The sequence below is a fragment of the Eschrichtius robustus genome, chromosome 14 (assembly GCF_028021215.1).
Source record: "Eschrichtius robustus isolate mEscRob2 chromosome 14, mEscRob2.pri, whole genome shotgun sequence".
In the NCBI taxonomy this organism is placed as follows: Eukaryota; Metazoa; Chordata; class Mammalia; order Artiodactyla; family Eschrichtiidae; genus Eschrichtius; species Eschrichtius robustus.
Genome location: NC_090837.1, coordinates 51,732,024 through 51,752,177, shown reverse-complemented (window position 1 = coordinate 51,752,177; position 20,154 = coordinate 51,732,024). Strand labels below are relative to the sequence as shown.

Here is a 20,154-nt window from a genome sequence, read left to right as displayed (position 1 = left end):
GCATAAAAAAATAAATTAAAAAAAAAAAGGTCACTTCAACTGGCTGGAGGTTCACACTGGCACAGCCCCAGGAACAACCCCATCTCTCCCAGCATCGCCAGAAAGAACCTCAGCACCAGTGTGTCTGTCTTACCTCGAGCTCTGTTCACGAACCAAACAGCAAAGGCAGCCAGAATGAAACAGGGCTTCAAAAACTACTGCCAGAAATTGCTTCCCTAAAAGCTCTAACAACACATGACAGGGGTTAACCCCAGCATAGATAGCATAATAGTGAATATTGCATTTTATTCCCGTAAGTGGCATTAATCATCATGCTTAATCACTGAGGGCAGATGGCAAGCATCCCCTTCGGCAGATGTCACTCACCGATGCAGGCATGGACCCTCACGGACAGCTGTGTCCTTAGGATGATGCTGTGCTTCTTGCCCCGCCTAACGGAGACAGGAGACAAAACATTCACGGGCATCAGAGGAGGCAACAAGGTGACCCTACCTGCTGGCAATCAACTTGACGGTTCATTTCGGACACCCACACCTGGAAGAGGCTCTAGATAAGCAGGAACCTACACAGAACAACAATCTATCCTGAAACGCTGTGACGTCACAGGGCTTTACGGGAAATAAAATAATGAAGTCTGACTCTGTTGGACTGGCACACACATTTCACTGCCAAACCCGGTCCACTCCACAGAGTTCCGTGTACTCATGCCTGACCATGTTGGGAAATTTTTTAAATCTGTGCCCATGAAGTGAAATCCCTGGAATGTAACAGCACAAATCTGCTTGATCATTCCCATGGCTATTTTTACATGTTTTTGCATATCGGGAAAGGACACACATAGTGGGGTAATCAGAAAGAGCTGTTTTGCTGTCTATCAATTCAAGACATAGCTTTTCCCTGAAGACGGGAGTCCAGCAAAGGGGGCGTGTAGGCTATTTGTCATCAGAATGTCAAGGTACACCACACTTTGTCTCATCTTTGCTTCCTTTCACTTCATTTCTTATAAAGGAAGGAAAAGGATGGCCCCCTCCCCAGTTCTCCTCCCATGAGGGCTCAGCCCGCTTTTACAGAGAAGGACCGAAGCCCAGAGCAGATGAGAGAAGATAAATGGGGAGAACGTGAGTCCTGGCTACCTAGGGTAGCAAAGGCTTTGAGGTTTGGAGAAAGGGGGAAGCCAGTGGACAAAGGTAAAATGGAGCCAGGAACCAGCACAGGAGCAGGTAACCAGCTCACTGGCTGAGTTCCCTCCCCATCAGGGCTTCATGTATACCAGGCTCGCAGTACTTTCCCGCTTCCTGGTTTTGTGGTTGTGCTGGAGGAGAAGAGGACAGAAATCTCACCAGGGCACACTTAATATTGTGATATGAAGTCACAGGAATTATATTATAGTACTGAAACAATCATATTTTTTACTCTTGAGACCAAATAAGAGGGGAAAGTATGGTTTAAAAAAATGTTTTTTGATTCTTTTAAAGGAGAAAAGAAAACCACTTGCATGGTCCTACAAAAACATGCAGCAGCCTCCAACCCGGCAGCTCCTTGTGGGCAGAGAATCTGCATTCACAGTCCCTTCAAATGCCGACAAGACCCTCCTTTTTAGTTAAGCTATGTGCAAGGTACTAGCCTCGCGTTTACACAAATACACAACACTCGACCTATCTTCAGAAGACAAGTTTGAGATTCCTATAAACACAGACTTCTTCAAAACTTTCTTCCTCACACAGAAAAAATCTTTTTCTCTCTTGACAGTCCTTTACAGGTGAGGTTTCCCATTTTGTAATTTTCTTGTTTCTGGTTGTGGCCTTCTCTTTTCCGTCTAGAGAAGTTCCTTTAGCATTTGTTGTAAAGCTGGTTTGGTGGCGCTGAATTCTTTTAGCTTTTGCTTGTCTGTAAAGCTTTTGACTTCTCCATCAAATCTGAATGAGAACCCTGCTGGGTAGAGTATTTTTGGTTGTAGGTTCTTCCCTCTCATCACTTTAAATATATTTATTGTGCCACTCCCTTCTGGCCTGCAGAGTTTCTGCTGAAAAGTCAGCTGATAACTTTATGGGGATTCCCTTGTGTGTTATTTGTTGCTTTTCCCTTGTTGCCTTTAATATTTTCTCCTTACCTTTAATTTTTGTCAGTTTGATTATTATGTGTCTCAGCATGTTCCTCCTTGGGTTAACCCTGTATGGGAATCTCTGTGCCTCCAGAAGTTGGGTTAGTGTTTCCTTTCCCATGTTAGGGAAGTTTTCAGCTATTATCTCTTCAAATATTTTCTCAGGCCCTTTGTCTCTCTCTCTTCTCCTTCTGGGACCCCTATAATGTGAATGTTGGTGCACTTGATGTTGTCCCAGAGGTCTCTTAAACTGTCCTCATTTCTTTTCATTCTTTATTCTGTTCTGTGGCAGTGACTTCCACCACTCTGTCTTCCAGCTCAGTGATTCGTTCTTCTGCCTCATCTATTCTTCTTTTTTTTTTTTTTTGGCCTCATTTATTCTGCTATTGATTCCTTCTAGTGTACTTTTCATTTCAGTTATTGTATTCTTCAACTCTATTTGGTTGTTCTTTATATTTTCTAACTCTGTTAAAATCTTCTTGTAACTTCTCGCTCTGTGCGTCCATTCTCTTCCCGAGTTCTTGGATCATCTTTACGATCATTACTCTGAACTCTTTCTCAGGTAGATTGCCTATCTCCACTTCACTTGGTTGTTCTTCTGGGGTTTTACCTTGTTCCTTCATCTGGAACATATTCCTTTGCCATCTCATGTTGATTAAATTTCTCTAGACAGTCCTGATGTTGACATTCCTTCAATTCTTGTGATCCTACTAGGAAGAAAGTTGCCATGAGTGCACTGAACTGAGCTGCTGAACAGCCTTTTGTGTGAATTCCCAGGAGAGGTATTCTGGGGTGGGGGCAGCAGTCACCAGGGGCTTGCAGCCTCACCCAGAGCTGAGCCAGGGGCTCAGCCGGGAGCAGAAACCAGTGAACCCCTGATGATGGCCAGACCCTAACTATTAGAAACAGCAAACCCAAAGTTCTTTAATCTGGAAGATTTTTTTGCAACTCATGTTATCAGCAGTTATGAATCAAAAATGAATACCAAACGGACAGTAGACAAAATACATGCTTTAGATGCCCAGAGGGGAAGAAGCACGGGTTGGCAGGAGAAAATATTTCAGAATACCTCAAAAGTTCTAGAGAAGTTCAGAAGGGCCCATTGATAGCCCCCGCTTTTATCTTCAAACAACTGCAAAGTTGCATTTTGAGGAAGTGCTTCAGTTTTCCCACAGAATTCTCCAGTCCCATGGTCACAAGGGATCCAGGCACCTGCATGAGAACTAGGACAGTGTTTCTGAGGAAGCCATCAGCACACCACTCTGGAGGTATCATCTTTTCTGCATTTTTCAATGCTTGTACATTGAGAAACCAGGCAATCAGACTGGTTAAGTTAAACCCTAATAGAATTTAAGAGAGCATAGAACAAAAAAGGCCTATCTTTAAGTAGTTTTATCACTTATAATTCCTCTGCTTCAATATATTCACCTCCTTCCCTGCCTGCCCCTGTACACAAAATCCTACAATGAAAGAAACCTGAGTGGAATTGGGGACCAAAGGCTGTGGAAGTCCCTCAACAGGGGATGAGGGTCCAGAGCCCAGGAGTCCCTGGCTTAGGAGGGGGCCTTCCAAAGCAGAGACCAGGGAGTGGTGAGTGCTGCCAGGTCCACGGAAGTTGTCCTTCATCTCCCCCTGCAACCCCTACTTTCTCTCATCTTTGACGCAGGTACCACTGTTGTGCCCACTTTGCAGATGAGGGAAGCAAAGCTTGTAGTAATGACGTAACCTGCATAAAGTCACACAGCTGATGGAAACAGACCAGGGCTGAAAGCAGAGTGTCTGACTCCACCGTCACCCTCACCATCCTGCCTTTTGCTGTGTAAGTGCCTCACTATATCACCTTCTCCAGCACTTTCTAAGGATAAAAAGTGTCCCAGGTTTTTTAAGGAACTGATTTAACCTCAATACTAAAATCTAACAAAAAAGGACACAAAAAATTAAGATGAAAATATCTAAGAAAATATTAGCAAACCAAAATAAGAAATATGTGAATATAATAAAATAGGACCAAATAAGGTTTATTCTAAGAATTCAAGAATTACAAGAGGTCCATGTTTTATTTATCTATATAAAATATCAATGTATAGACGACACCCATCATAAGGTCCTTTAAATTTGATAGCTTCCCTCCCTCCACCACAATATTTTGTAATTGGGTAATGCTGATTGTTATGTATTTCTTTTATATATGCCATCTTGCTGCTATTATGGATCCTAAAAATCTTTTGGCTGATTCTCTTGGCTTCTTTCAGGGAAATAATCGTTTCATACGTTTTAAAATAATCACTTTATCCCCACTTTTCTAGTAAATATGCCCTTGTCTTCTGTTTCCTGGCTAAAACTTTCAGAGGAAAATTAAATAATCATGGATATACTTTCCCCGGCCCCCAGTGGGATACTATGTCAGTCTGGGTTCAGAAAATAATAATCATAATAGTTGTTAACATTTATGGAATGCTTATCATGTGCCAGATGAGGTTCTAAGTACTTTATACAGATTTAGTCTTCAGAAAACTCCTATGAAGTAGGTAATATTATTGCCATTTTTAAAGTAAGGAAATCGAGGCCCAGAAGAGTTATGCGACGTAGCTGAAGTCACACAGAAAGTGACAGAGCTCGGACCCAACCCAGGCAGTCTGACCCCAGAGCCTGTACGCCTAGCACCTCCCTGAAGCTGCCTCCCAGATGGGTGTCCCTTCACCCATTCCCTCATTCCACACATGTTCACTGGTGACTAGTGTGTGTTGGACTCTATGTTAGATCCACAAAGGATCGTCTGCCTCAAGACAGCAACCCAGAAATCCTGCCTGCTAGCCTGCCGGGCAGATTTTGGACTGAAGACTGCAACATCAATTCTCACCTGAATTTCCAGCCTGCTGGTCCACTCTACAGATTTCAGACTTGCCCGCCCCCAAAATGGTGTGAGCCAGTTGCTTGAAATAAGTCTCTCTAGACAGACTAGATGGATTAGATAGATTAAACTAGATTAGACTAGATGGATAAGACATATCTTATTGGTTGTATTTCTCTGAAGAACCCTAATACAAACATTGATATTTGCCTTCATGGAGCGTCCATGTTCTAAAACTGAAACCAGTGGGAGGCTGTCAATGTGTGTTCACCATAAGCACTTTAATGGTCCTTTTCTCCCCGATATTGGCTTGCTGTATCAGTATCATAGCAGCCACTCCTTCCAAGTCTGCCTGTTTGCAGCAGAGTGAAATGGGGGTGCATCAGTTACTACAATCTGGTGACCCAGAGGCAAAGGCAGTTTAGTTTGACCTAAAGCTCCCCAGGGAGATTCACATTCCATTCTTATCAGCACAGCCACTGCCAGAAAAATATCACAGGCCTCAGAGACTAGCCACAGCCAACTGGCTGCCCATACCCAAGGTCAATGCTGCCCATACCCAAGGTCAATGCTACCCAAGTGATGAGAGAACTAAAATAGATGCTCGATTCAAGGAGACTCCAGCCGAGGCACACATGCCAGGGACTTGATGGCACTATCGCTGAAGGAACTTCCTGAAACTTCCCGGTTTCTCAGAATACCTGAGCTTCTCCTGCAATAATGTCTATGGCCTTGGGAAAAAGATCTGGTGTAACCAAATACCACAGAACCAAGTCTGTTGGTTCTGAACCCGTGTGTTTTAGTCCTATCCCTGTCTCTCAAGAAAACTTTTTATAAAAATAACATATAAAGTCTTTGTAATGTAAGACCAAGTGCTTACATTATTTTATTGAGTGGCATGGAGCCAAAGGCTTGAAGACTTTTTCTTGCAATCAACAGCAGAATCGATGCCCCCAAATATTCCTCCACTCAAGTTAGAACTAAACTATGATTTCAGTCAAGAGTAGAAAACATACACTGGACAATGCAGCAGAAGCAGAGATTAGGGCCCCCCCAGCAGCTGCCCCAGGATAAGCTTCCTCTTAGTAAGCTTCTGAAACTGTGAGACTCAGCCCACGCTCTGCCTGAGGAATGAAGAGGATTTGGACCAGTCATCAGCTAGTAAAAGGAGAGTACTAGTGAAGATTAATTTGCTCAGAAGCTCAAAGTCCAAGAGAGCTAGTTGCCACTACATTCGTCTCCAGATGCATTCCGGTCTCCCTTAGGAGATGGTAGTGGTGAAAAGCTAAACTCTGAAGCCAGCTGTGTGATCCTGGACAAGTTACTTAGCCTCTATGAGCCTCAGCTTCCTTGTCTGCAACATAGGATAATATTATGCTTGTGGTGTCATATCTGAGAAACGAAGACTTACTCCTATTTTCTTCTAAGAGTTTTACAGTTTTAGCTTTTCCCCCTCAGGTCTCTCCTAGTGGGAATGAAGCCTCTGTTCAACCCATTCACAACTCCCAGCTCCTACGCAATCCTGCTGTCTCTCCTCCTCAGCCCCACATTCTCCCCTTGACCTATCTCCACCTGCCTCCACCCCACTACTCTTCTGCTTCCTCTCTCCCCAAGGACACCACAAATCTCCTCCTTACTACACCCCTGGCTTTGCCTGGGTACTGTCACAACTTGATTTCTCCACGGCATAATGTTCTTAACTGCCCCTTCTTTGAAATCTTCTCCTTGCTGAGGCAGACATTGCCAGTTACCCACCCGATATGCATTTCCCCCTTTTGTCTTATAAAGAGAACCTGATTTTGTTTGGGGTGACAGTGTACCCACCTAAAACTATATTTTCCAGTCTCCCCGGCTACCAAGGGTGGCCACATGACACAGTTCTCTTCAGTGAACAGCAGATGGAAATTGCTGGTGGAGGTTCTGGAAAAACTCTCTAAAGGAGGCAGACCCAGCTGGCACCAACATTTGTTCTTCACTCTTCCCGTCTAAGGCAGGGACCTCATACCCTTAGTAATAAAGGTAGAGGGTTGGCTGGACACAAGCCCAAAATTCATGGTATAATCATGGACCTAAGTTCTGGGCAATGGCATGTGACTGAAAGCTATGTGCACACAGAATGGACATTCACCCCCTCTGTCCACTTCCTTCTTCCTGGCAGCTGGGATGCAGATGAGAAGGGAAAAGGTAAAGCAATCACTCTGGACACAGAGATGGAATTCTCATTTGCAGAACGGTATGGCTGCTCTACCAGTCTAAGGAAAGCTGTCTATATTTCGACTCTTACACAACAAAGAAATTTTTACCTTTATATTTAAACTCCACAATTTGGAATCTATCACTTACATCAGAGAAAACTATACCCTAACCAACACATGACTTCCTGCCCTGATGAGATGCTGGAGGGAGAGCAGCCATACTGTAACTATGATGAAGCATGAAAGATGAAAGCTACATCATCAGGATGGCAGAGTAGAAAGGTAAAAGAAGGCTGGGTTCCTAAGAGCATCTTGTAATCAACATATTGTCTTCAAAACGGCCTAATTATCCACCTCTTTTTTTAACTAGACTTCATTTTTTCAGAGAAGTTTTAGGTTTTCAACTCCCTTCCTCCAAGGGGTCACCCCCAGTCTCTCTGGTCCTTGATGTTTCTCACCTGAGTGCCAGGCCCATATTTCTCACCTGGCCACCTTGCACCTTGAGCATGGCTTGACATAACCTCAGAATAATATGTATAAACCTCTTCTCCCCCTCCCCAAACTGCCCCCCATAACCTCACTACTTCTCTAAGTAGTCCACCGTCCACACACTATCCACCTAATGGCATGTGTCCATTTTATCCTCCTGTTTCTCTCTGCTCAACTCGTATCACATCTCCAGATTCCCCCAATGGTCCAGGCCCCAGTCCACCCGCCTTCCTCAGACACCAGGTTCAGACCCATTAGGTCACTCCCTTCCCCCATCACAGTGGGCCACACTGACTGCAGCCTCCCTGTTCAAGGTTCTGTCCCCTCACCCCGCCCTCCCTGTTACTGAAGGGGTTCTGTGAGGGCTCCTTCTCTGCAGGCCAGTCCTCTTCTGACTCCTACCCATACCATAAAGCCCAGCACCCACGTGGGCTCCACCACTCCTACTTGACTCCATCTTTGTCCTGTCATACAATCTGGCATTTGAAGGAACTTAGAGCCACACCAATTCCACTGTCCACTCAGCACGGAAGCTCATCTGTCTTGTCTGAGCATTCCTAAGCGGCTTTCCCCCAGGGTATTTGAAGGCAGTGGCCTAGCACTGACCCAGAGCAGGTGTGCAGGGGCCTCTGGGCTGCTCTGCTCAGCTCAGCACTGAACCACCCTCCTGCCCCCCAGGGCACCTTTTGTCTGCAAAGGGCCAGTTCTCTCATCCACCGTGACCAGAGCAGGGCTTGATGGTCGGCAGTGTGAGCCTTGCACTGAGAAGATGGGAGACCCTTAATCCTTCGATGATTTGTCAAAAGAGCCTCAGACAACAACACACCTGCGCTCTCAGCTGCAGATAATCACTTACGAGGAAAAGTGGGGGGAAACCCTTCCCTGCGTCCCATCCACACCCTAACCAGAATCTCTCTTTTGTCGAGGTTTTTTGTTTGTTGTTCGGTTTGGTTTTTCGAGTTCACTTGGTTTTTAGATTTAGGTTTAAAATGTATTTTAGGTGATTTCCCATTCTACCAGGTCCAGATGCAGAGGAAACCCAGACAGAGATGTGACTGGATGAGGTTAACTTTTGTATCAGACAGTAAGAGGGGAAAACGACTTCTTATTGCTTCAAACTTGACATCTGGAATGTAGAGAACTCTTTGAGAATCTGATGAAAGGCTCTGAAACCCCTCTCCACCCCAAAACCCTGCATACCCACAAACTGCAGAAATCTCAGGGGTTCTTTGCCCCCCGACACACACACACGGATCCTCGGCGCTCATGAGCTGCAGGCTGAGAAGTTAGGTGTCTAAGAATCAAACCAGAGCTCTCCCGAAACCCTTTCGTCCCTCCAAGCACATCCACTGCAAGGCTGGCGGGGTCGGGGCCCACCTGCCCCTGCGAATGGGCTTCCTCACAGCCCTTCCCACGTCCAGGCTTCACATCCTTCATCCCTGAGCCACAAGCCTCCCACTGTGGCTCCACCCACCCCACTCCACAGGTTTTCATCTGACTTTCCCCACCTCTACATAACGCAGTGGGGACAGGAATGGGGGTGGCGGGATGAGGGAAATCAGAGATGAGCACTGTCTCAGCGCTGACCCTCTCGCGCAGGCCCGAGGGGAGTCAAGCCGAGGAACAGGTGAGCGCCCTGAGGTACTCCAGGTCAGGGGCACCTGGGGATGCGTACAGTCCGCCCAACGACCACACTGGTCCGCAGCATCCCTGACGCCCCGTGCTTCTCAGGCCCACTCCGAGCTCTACCACGCCCCAACCTACTGTCCTCGCTACCTTTGCAAAGCCCCACTCTGTCGCCTTCAGGGCTAACCTCTAACCCCACTTCTCTGTGACAGTTCCCTGTGCACCGGTTTCCTTTCAGAGGCAGTGAGGGTGGGACTAAGCAAAAAGGTCAGGGGTGGGGGGTTGGGGAGGTGGAATCTGGCCCAGCTCTGCCCTGTGGGTAAGTCTCCAGCCTTGGTTTTCTCAACTAAAACAATGAGATCTCCCAGTGATGGACCTGCATAGACCCCATCCAAGGTCTAAAATCTGGTGATTCCCATTTCAGTGTATGATCTCAAATTCTGACCGTAATTATAGTAAGAGCTACTAGTTTGGGGTTTGTGTTACATGCCGGGAACCAGCTTAATGTTTTAGATACATTTTATCTATTTACATTTAGATAAAATCATCACATTTTACCTTGCAACAACCCAAGGAGGCAGTATTATGATTATATTACCCCACTTACAAGGAAACTGAGGTTTGGAGAGGTGAAGTAACATCCCCGTGGCCGCACAGCCATAAGACTAACTGCAAAGTCCATGTCCCTAACCACTGTGCAGTTGCTCTCTGCTATGCTCTGCTTGGGCAACAGATACCCTGTTGGGATCCCTGCTCATACAAGGAGGAAAATGGGATTGGTTAATATTGTCCTCATTTTATAAATAAATTTTATAAACTCCCATCAGAGGTGAAGTGGCTTGCCCAATGTCCCACAGTGGCAGGGTTGGGAATAATAACCCAGGGGCTTCGGCTTCCGCTGTACCCTGCTGCGCTTGCTAACTTCGCTGGCGTTGGAAGGCAACAAACAGACCTGGCTCTACTCTGCTAGCATAATAATTGCTTTGTCCTTCTACTTTTGCAGGTCTTTCTCCTCTTCTCCAACTAGCTATAGTCTGAGTGATCATTCTAAACAAGGGGTAAGTTACATTTTAGTCCGGCGTAAAAGAGCAGCGTATTGGACAAGAACAAAGAAACGAACTCCTCCACAAGGAAAACTGACTCAGAACACACTGTACCAACACCACCACCATCTCCATACAGCCTGCCACCCATCTTCATGAGATGGCCACAACATGAGCAGGCATTTTCCTATAATTTACACAAAAACATCAAGAGAAAGAATGGTTTCATTTGCCCTTTTCATTCCTCGACAGGGCAGTTCTTAACGAGGAAGAAATTATATTTTAACTCCCATTCGAGGGAGACATGAGTTCTCAAGCACACAGACTGTGCCAAGTGCCACGCTTCTAGGAGAGGACCTAGGAGGGACACTCAGTGCAAGTGACACTGCAGATGTGCCCAGACACCTGCCCCCTGTGCAGGAAACCTCCATCTGCAGGCTGCTTCCAGCCAGCTCCCAGTAACGTGCCATGTGCCACCAGTGCTCAGTGCTGGTAAATGACCTGGGGATCGCGAGGGTGACCCGGCAATGCCGGGACAGCACCATCCTGGCATGTCTTCTGCAACCCAGGCCAGGGACAGGGGATCTCCCCACCAGAGTTCAGTAGAGGTAGATTCTTCACATTCTTCCGGACACAGAAGAATATCACCCTGAGTACGTTCCAGACGACAAAGGGTGGGTCCCACAAATGAAGACTATTTCAAAGTCTGGGGTGAGTTTGGGACACAGCAGTCAAATGTGCGGCTACCCGACAGCGTTTGGGTCACCTTCCCCTGTTTGCAGTTTCCCACATCGTTGAGTCCTGCAATCTCATCTTGCCGTAATTCGTTTCCCCAGCATCCCGTGCTGTTGGAAATGTGGTGCAGAAATGTGGTCAAGGCTGCAACTTTCAGATGAACCCATGGCCAGGTGACAGTTCATAAGGGAACAAAGTGAGAAGGAATGCCCCAGGATCTACTCCGGGGAGCTTGCAGCGGGCTCCCTGGCTCTTCAGGAACGGCTGCAAAGGGACTTCCAGCATCTGGACACTGGAGTTGATGACAGTGCGAGCTGTAGCGTCAGGGCCAGGTGACGGAGCAACCCTGCAGTGGGTGTGGCTCCAGCTACAGCCAGTGTGTTAGCCCGGAACTGAGGATGTCCTTGCAGGAACCAACCGCATGTCCCCACCGGTACAACTGTACATCTTCAGGAGAACCTGAAATGCCATTTCCCAGAAGCTCTTGGGATGGAGAAGGATCACAGACTTGGGAACCAGTCACATCTGTGTTCAAACGCGGCTCCACCATCTACCGGCTCTGCCTCCCCGGACATGTGATTTAACTCCGGGCCCTCGGTAGTTTCAAATGAAAAATGGAGATGATAAAATCCAATTCCATGTTTGTGATATTAACAGAATGAACTATTAAACAAACATACTGTGAAATAAGGTGCCTAACACAGTGGGTGGCATAGCAGGTGCTCCATAAAGCTTTATTTTCTTCCACTCTTAACTCTTGATATTGTTATCTAATATATTAACACTTTTTTCCTAAGCTGCCATCTCCAAACCAGTCAAGTTTTGATAAGAAAGAAAAAATATCAAACAGGTCACGGTCTTCAAGCACAACACCACTAGAGACATTTTCCAAATTGGCAGTGATCTACTCATAACACTCCTGGGATCTGTTTGATCAATGAGACATGAAGTCATCCCATGAGACTGTCATCCAGCCTGAATGCTGACATGTTAAATAAAAGGATGTCATTGTCAAATACTTTGTAAAAACTACAGCAGTGGATTTCCTCGAATCTATCAGTCTTACAATGTCAATTTTTTAAATGATGGTGAGTAGAATCTGATGTGACTTAATAATGATACGCTTCACGTGTGTACAGCCTATGGCAGTTTCCAGGGTCTTTCGGGGCCCTTGGAACCACTCAGGAGACAGGAAGGGCATCCTCAGAGAACCTGCCTAGTTCCTACCAAGGACCCTGGTCTTGGTGCTCAAGTTCATGCCATTCAGGAATACATTCTGGGATCCTGCCATTCACCTGGCCAGCAGTGCTCACTAAGTGCCTATAACATGCTGAGAAAACACTAGGCTGGATATTCAGACAGGCCCAGTTCTGACCTAGCAGAGTTTTAGCAGCAGAAAAGAGGGACAATTGAGGGAGAAAGGACCGTAAGTTGTGATGGGTGTTAAAGCAGGGGAAACTCAGGAAGTTGTCGGTACACACTGGTATCAGGTAGGAAACAAACACTAAGAAGCTTCCCATTTTTCCTCATTTTTTTGAGTCATTCATGAAAAATCAGCACTCTCAGATAATATTCATCTGACTGTAATATATTTTTAAGTCAGGCAAGGTAGCTTCAAAACAAATTTTGGGGAGGTCCTTGGACACCGATGAAGATGGCTGGGCATTATTTGGAAGAGAACAGGGAGCCTCTGAAGGTTTCTAAGGAGGAAGGCGATGAAATCAGAGATAAACTTGGCTGTAGATGAATAAGAAATAGAAAGGGAGGTGGGGGACCCCATCCAAACAGCATTTCAATAATCTAGTAAATACATAACAGTATCTTACAAATATTAATGACTTGGTTTGGGCAAACTCGTCATGGTTATGTAATATGTTAACATTATGGGAAGCTGGATAAAGTGTATTTGGGAAATATCAGTGCTTTATTTTCAACTCTTCTGGAAGTTAAAAATCATTTCAACATGAAAAGTTTAAAAAATCTGGAAAAGGATAAAACAATTACTAGAAAAAATAATCTAATAAATAGGGGAATGGCTAATTGTATGACAATATTCCTACAGTGGTTTTGCTTTCTGTACACATCTCTGATTTTTTATGTGGACTGCTTTATTCAGACTCACAGCAATCAGAAATATTAAGCAATCCTATATGTAAGCTAAAAGTAACTTGATGTTAATTAACATAATTAAGAATTATTTTCTCCACAGTAGTGAGTTCAAAAGATGATACAGTATAAAATGATCTGCAGAGGCATCTGCCAAGAAAACTTAATATCCAGTAATTTATCGTTAAAAACAGTACATAAAACAGTTGTCAATCCACTAAAATCTGGAAAGTACTAATTTAAGTATATTTGGTTTAAAAAAAAAAACAGACTATTAAATACCATGTGCTTAATTAAACTACACCAGAAATTTTCCTACTCCTGAGTAGCCTTATCAAGAAGAGCTACTCAAATTCAAACGGGTCTGCAGTTACTACTGGTGAATCACTTGCATCTCCCTTCTTTCTGTGTGACTGTGCGTGAAGACAAGGTAAAAGCTATGGTGGTTTCTCCAAGATATTTTAAGGCCTCAATGAACCCCCATTTCGTGGAAAGTTGGGACCAGCTGGGAGGGACAGTTGTCGCTCTTACCCAGCGTCATCCTGGAAGCCTTCTAGCTCGTCCCGTTGCTCGGCCAGGGTGGCCTCCAAGTCCAGGTAGGTGCCGTTGTGGGAGAGCTGCAGCGTGCAGTCATCCAGCTGCAAGAGAAAGAGTCTGTTATGCCCAGCCTGCTCCTGGGATGGGGATCTGTACAGGGAAATCACTTCAGGTTGCCCTCATGTGTTTTTTAAAATCCAGCATTATTCTGAAATTTGGATCCTAACTGGAAGAAGTAGCATGTTCGTACAAATAGATTGGAAGCAAACTGCGTAACAGGTAGACAGGAATGGCACCTACTAAGGGAGTGATATTGACAGGGTGCCCAATACGTGCGCAGGGAAGAGAAGTACCAGGCACTGGGCTAAAGCCACTTTCCACTCTGAGGGGCCCAGGGGAAGCCACGGATTTGGGGAGTGGAAACCAAGATGCCGATGGGACCACTGATTGACAGACACAGAGTTTAAAAGGCAAATCTGGTGGAGAAAACATGCTGTTTCCTTTGATTCAGTGAGAAGCCTACTTATTCAGCACCTATGGTCATACCTGGGCCATTATAATTAATAGTCGCTCAATAAACATTTTTACAATTGAACAAAAGGAAACATTCTCCATCTGAATGACAATATATCCAAATTACAACACACCAAAGAGGACCTTAGGTCTCTTTGTTACTAGCCTCATTTTTTGAAAACTTATTTAACAAATATTTTTATATTGTTAATTACATCCCATTCATAATTCTAAGCACTTTACGTATGTTACATCATTTGATTCTCACACAAACTCTATTCATTTCTTTTGTTATCCCCATTTTACAATGAGGAAACTGAGGCACAGAGAGAGACTAAGTTACTTGCCCAATGTCACATCTGATAAATGGTGGAGCTGGGATCTGGATAGAGGTGATTTGAGTCCAGGTCATGCTCTTGACCACTATGCTCTGCATCTTCTCTATGGCCAGAGACCTTCTAAGGACTTGAAAATGTGCTTGCAAAACACAACTTATGTCATCTGAGTGTTCTGGTGTGGCCAAGATAACGCCACGTATTTACCAACCCCGTTCCCTTTTCCCCCTGGGAACAGAGACCACATATCCCAGGCCTATAGCTGGGCTACTACCATGTAACTGAGTGCTGACCACTGGAATATCAGTGAAAGGGAAGAAAGGTCCCAACCAGCCTGGCCATAACACCCCTGCACAACCATCCACCTTTCTTCTCGTGCCTGTGGCTAGATGCAGAGGAGCCAGAGAAGACTCCCAAGTCTGGAAACCGACAGACCCTGGAGAGAAACAGCTCAGGTTCCTGAATCACCGCATGGAAGAGAGCATCCTGCTGCCTCGCCTCCACTGACCCATCCTGGACAGGCACAAGAGCAAGACACGAGCCTTTGTGGCATTACATGACATTTAGAATGACCAATACACTTAGAACTACAGGAAAGTAATTGTACCAAAGATTAACATTAGGAGGAAATCCAAGTGTATAACTTCATGCTTCATTTCTCAGGCTGCAAGGATGGCTCTGATTATTCATGCACTTGGGTGAGTTAAGGCTCTTTTTTTTTTTTTTTTTTTTTTACACTATTTTATTTATTTTATTTATTTTTGGCTGTGTTGGGTCTTCGTTTCTGTGCGAGGGTTTTCTCTAGTTGCGGCAAGCGGGGCCACCCTTCATCACTGTGCGCGGGCCTCTCACTGTCCTGACCTCTCTTGTAGCGGAGCACAGGCTCCAGACGCGCAGGCTCAGTAGTTGTGGCTCACGGGCCCAGTCGCTCCGCGGCATGTGGGATCTTCCCAGACCAGGGTTCGAACCCGTGTCCCCTGCATTGGCAGGCAGATTCTCAACCACTGCGCCACCAGGGAAGCCCTGAGTTAAGGCTCTTATTCCAAAATGCCAGGAGATTGAGGAAAAGTGGAGGCAAATACGTGGCTACTTCAAAACATCTAGGTGAAGGCCTGATAATCCTCCTGGTGTAAGTGAGATTTCAAACAAGGAATTAGTCTCCTTTGATAGAAAAGCTTTGCTTGTTATCCTCAACAAGAGAAACGCAGACTGTCAACTTGTCCAGAATCAGCATCTATAACAAGCTGCTAATTCTTGCGGGAACCCCGCAGTTCCGTGTTTCTGGTTATCCTCAACAGAATGAAAGGAATTTGTTCTTTATGATTTGTAAGAAATAGTTAAATCACTTGAAGGGGTTAATCCTATTTGATTCACCTGTCTTATTTCTCTAATAACAAACTATTAAAGGCATGCTGGTGAGGGTCAGCATTCTTGACTGGCATTTCACAGGTGGATCGTCCGATCTGAGAAAGCAGAGACCAAACTGGCCAAACTCACTGCGCTGTGATACCAGAGGTGTGCCCAGGGTTTGGGGGGAACACACGGGGGAGCTGGCTTCCCTGCCTGCGGAAGCAGCAGACAGGAAGGATTTCCTGCAGAAGGCGTCTCCTGGGCTAAGGGTCTCCTGCGGACTGAAATCAGACTTTTATCATTCCTAGGTGGAAAATTCCATTGGAAACGGAACCCGTTACCATGTACACTGGACCACGTGTCAGTAGAGCTGTAATCACTGCAGCTCATTCTTGCTTTTAACTCCTATTGACATTTTCGACTAATAAAGCTTACGTGGTCCTTTCTGTTGATAGTATCAACACTTCTGCTCATTTTTAATCCCACATATAATCAACAGACTAGCAGATGGGGATAATGAAAGCCCTTTAAGCCATAACAATTTCTTTTGTCTCCATCCCTGGAAATGTGTGAGTCCAAAGAAAGTCCAAAGAAAGAAGTTTTTGGATAAAAAGTTTCTGCTTCCCCTCTAGGGGGGTCGAAGGCATTCTGAGGCTGTGGTCCACACTCAGGCCTGACAGAGAGAACCGAGTCCGAGAGGAAGTACTGCTGTGGTGTAGAGAGGCAGGATGTGCATGTGTATGTGGTATAAATATTCCACCATGGCCAGTTTCAAGCTACCACCGTGAAGTCACTGAGCGTGGAGCTAAAAACAGTTACACAGCAGCTCACCAGCATATAGAAATTTTATCACACAGATCCAGGAGATGTAAGTAACCTCCCAAGCATAGGTAGCAGCAAAATGTAATGAAACAATTAGGCAGTAACATGTTTTGAGTATTTTTTTTTAATTGAAGTACCGCTGATTTACAATGTTGTGTTAGCTTCAGGTGTAGAGCAAAGTGATTCAGTTATACATATATATGTATATATATTTGAGTATTTTTTACCTTTGTTTCTTTTTTTTTTTTAATTTTTATTTATTTATTTATCCATTTTTGGCTGTGTTGGGTCTTCGTCTCTGTGCGATGGCTTTCTCCAGTTGCGGCAAGTGGGGGCCACCCCTCATCACGGTGCGCGGGCCTCTCACCATCGCGGCCTCTCCTGTTGTGGAGCACAGGCTCCAGATGCGCAGGCTCAGCAATTGTGGCTCACGGGCCCAGCTGCTCCGTGGCATGTGGGATCCCCCCAGACCAGGGCTCGAACCCGTGTCCCCTGCACCGGCAGGCAAACTCTCAACCACTGCGCCACCAGGGAAGCCCTGTTTCTTATTTTTTAACTGTTTATTTTTATAAATATCTGTTTTGGGGGGGGGGGTTAATTTTTAATTATTTATTTTTATAAATACCTGTTTTGGGGGGTTAATTTTTAATTATTTATTTTTATAAGTATCTGTTTTGGGGGGTTAATTTTTAATTATTTATTTTTATAAATATCTGTCTTTTTTAACATCTTTATGGGAGTATAATTGCTTTACAATGGTGTGTTAGTTTCTGCTGTATAATGAAGTGAATCAGCCATACATATACATATACCTCCTTTACCTTTGTTTCTAATGTAACTTTTATTCGTTATACATTTATACAGGATAATTTAATTTTTAATAATGGCTATATTGAACAAAATTCCTGAGATTTATTGATCAGCCCTCTCGAGCCACCCAGGCCAGCCCCAGCACACGCTGCTTCTGGCCCTCCTGGGTCATGAACTTGAGGCGCCTCAAGGGGAGACTAGCAGGGAGTAGACGGAAGCCTGAGCGACCCTGTCCCGGGCTTTCAGCCCTCACCACCCCCCTGCCCTACGCTCTTCTCCTCAGTTGGGGCAGAGGTGGATCACTGGGGCCAGCAGATGCAGCCCCATCCTTACTGGCAGCTGTGTTTATTTTCCACACCATCTCCACCCATACCTTCTGATTTGATCCCCAGCCGCTGGGGCGAATATCTGGTTTGCCTCACCGCTCACCCTGGCGCACCAAGCATCTGCCTCCACATGCCACCGGCGGCCCCAAATCACAGCAGGAAGCCCTACCGTGTCCCCAGCCTCCTGACCACAGAATCCCAAAACCTTAGCAGAACTGCCTGTTCTCATCGTCCCTCTCCTCACAGTCAGGGCATCATTAACTATGCCACTTCCATAGTTCAATTTTAACAAGATTATATGTCAGGCCCGGGCTGGGCACCAAGGAACACATAGACGCTTCCTTCCCTCAAAGATCATTTTGTCAAGGAAGCATGACACGCCAATAGAACACAAGAGAATAAAAAGTCATTTAAGCCAACCGTCAAAATGTGTGAAAGTTCATCCTCAGTTATATTCCTTCTGCTACAATTAGTAGCCACAGCCTCCTGAGACCCAACCATCCTCCATAAAACGGCCCCATTCCCCTGCCAGGAGAAAGGCTGCCCTGACTTCCTAAGCCAGGTGTCACAACCCTACCTCCCTAATTAACAGTTGGGCAATTTGTACAAGTCCTTCAACTAAAAGAGAAACGATGACTCTGTGCCTTTTAACCCCTCAGGAGGTGTGGGGGGATCCTCACAGTATGCCTATAGGAAGGGGGCAAAGTCAGACACTGACACCCTTAGCGAGCCGGGGCATGTGGGCACGAAGGGGTCCCAGCAACCCGGGCAGCCCGTAAAGACACCAAACGAACAAACACACACTGCCCGCTCCGTTCCACAACATGAGCCCTGCCATCGTTACACCCCAGACACACACGATTAATATTTAAACCATCACATGAGCCAAAGGGTAGGAATACAGGGCTATTTGGCTGGACTGACACACAAAGTGTAAAATTCCCTCAGCACTTTGGGGTTCGGCTTTAGGTATCATTGTTAGAAACAAATTGATAGGTACACGCCAAGTGCAGTCTTCAATCTTGTCAGGGACAACTAAGTAACAGTTATGAAAGAACGCAACAACAATGTGAACAGGCAGCGAGTGGCGGTTCATTCCAATCTGTTTATTAGAAAGGTTTGGACGGAACTATCTAGACTCCGCCTACAGAGTGAAGGACTCAGACGCCTCCCTGCCAGACCAGTTCCTGACAGGAACCTCAATTCCTACGGACACGGAGGCAACCTGATCCCCTCCCTGGGCCTTTCATGTCAAATGTCTTGCCGAATGACTTAAGGGCCCTGGAATTTCCTGACTCCAGTGATTTTCATGTCAACCCTCATACCCTGGGAGCATGTCCCCTGCACTCCTTTCTTGGCCCTGGGTTCGGTGGCCAGGACATTGCCAGGCACTTCAGGACATAAGACAAAGCCAGAAGCCCTGTGGAAGATAACATGGCAGGGCGATCACAGGAGAGCGGTTAGGGTAGGTGAGGGGCAGTGAGAGTGGTGTGGCTGGAGGACCAGGTTGCAGGCTCTGAACCTGTACCCAGGACTCTGGTGGGGAGGTGGTGGTGGGGGGGGGTGCTGGGGAGGAGGTCAGTCACAGAGCGACATGAGGGACCCTTCCAAATACTCTGCTATTTTGTGCCACTCCTCCGGGTCAAAACAAACCATTAAACGGGCCCTCGATCTCTGGGGACATGGAAAGAGCCCTCCACTCCTTGCAGACAGCCTGCACAAGGTCACTCGTTTTCCTGACAGTTCCTACAAAGACAGTACATTCAAAAGGAAATGGCAGACTCACCATCCTGGAGAGGAAAAATATCTAAAACAAGGCTGATGTCACGTCTCAACTTATACATTCTTTTCTTTCCTTAATCCAGTGAAGTGGCGTGTTACTGGGGTGGTTTAATGATTATCTGGGTTTGGCAGCAGGTCTAAAGTAATCCTTAGTCTAGGCAATAAAGTTCTGTGGAACTCTGAAATAGATTTGCATGGAGCTGTTCTATAAATATACATGAGGTCTATCCGTTAAGCTCATTTTGGTAAGAGTTCAGAAGTGGGAAAATATATGCTGATTTTTAAAAGAAAAAAACTAAAATAAATGCCATTTGCTTATGTCATTTCATGGGTTCCTCCCATCCCTCCATCCACATCCCTTGCATGTAATTTTTGCAGCTCCCTCCATCAAGAGGTGGATTCTTTCTCTGTTCCTGGAATCTGGGCTGGCCTGTGTCTAGCTCTGGCCAACATGGTAGCAAATGTGACACAGCAGAGACTTGAGAGGCACTTCCTCACTAGGACTGGGCTCTCCTGTTGCTCTTGGAACTCTG

The 20,154-nt window shown here is 45.7% G+C and overlaps 1 protein-coding gene across 4 annotated transcripts in view; it reads right to left on the bottom strand.

Moving 5' to 3' along the window:
* FHOD3 (formin homology 2 domain containing 3) overlaps window positions 1-20,154 on the bottom strand; it is a 491,850-nt gene that overhangs the window by 418,431 nt on the left and 53,265 nt on the right. For all 4 annotated transcript variants that reach the window (XM_068562567.1, XM_068562563.1, XM_068562564.1 and 1 more), the window contains exons 2-3: window positions 13,678-13,784; window positions 367-431 (exon numbers count right to left, since the gene is read on the bottom strand). In XM_068562567.1, the coding sequence (XP_068418668.1) occupies window positions 367-431; window positions 13,678-13,784 (172 nt within the window). The remainder of the gene's footprint in view (window positions 1-366; window positions 432-13,677; window positions 13,785-20,154) is intronic.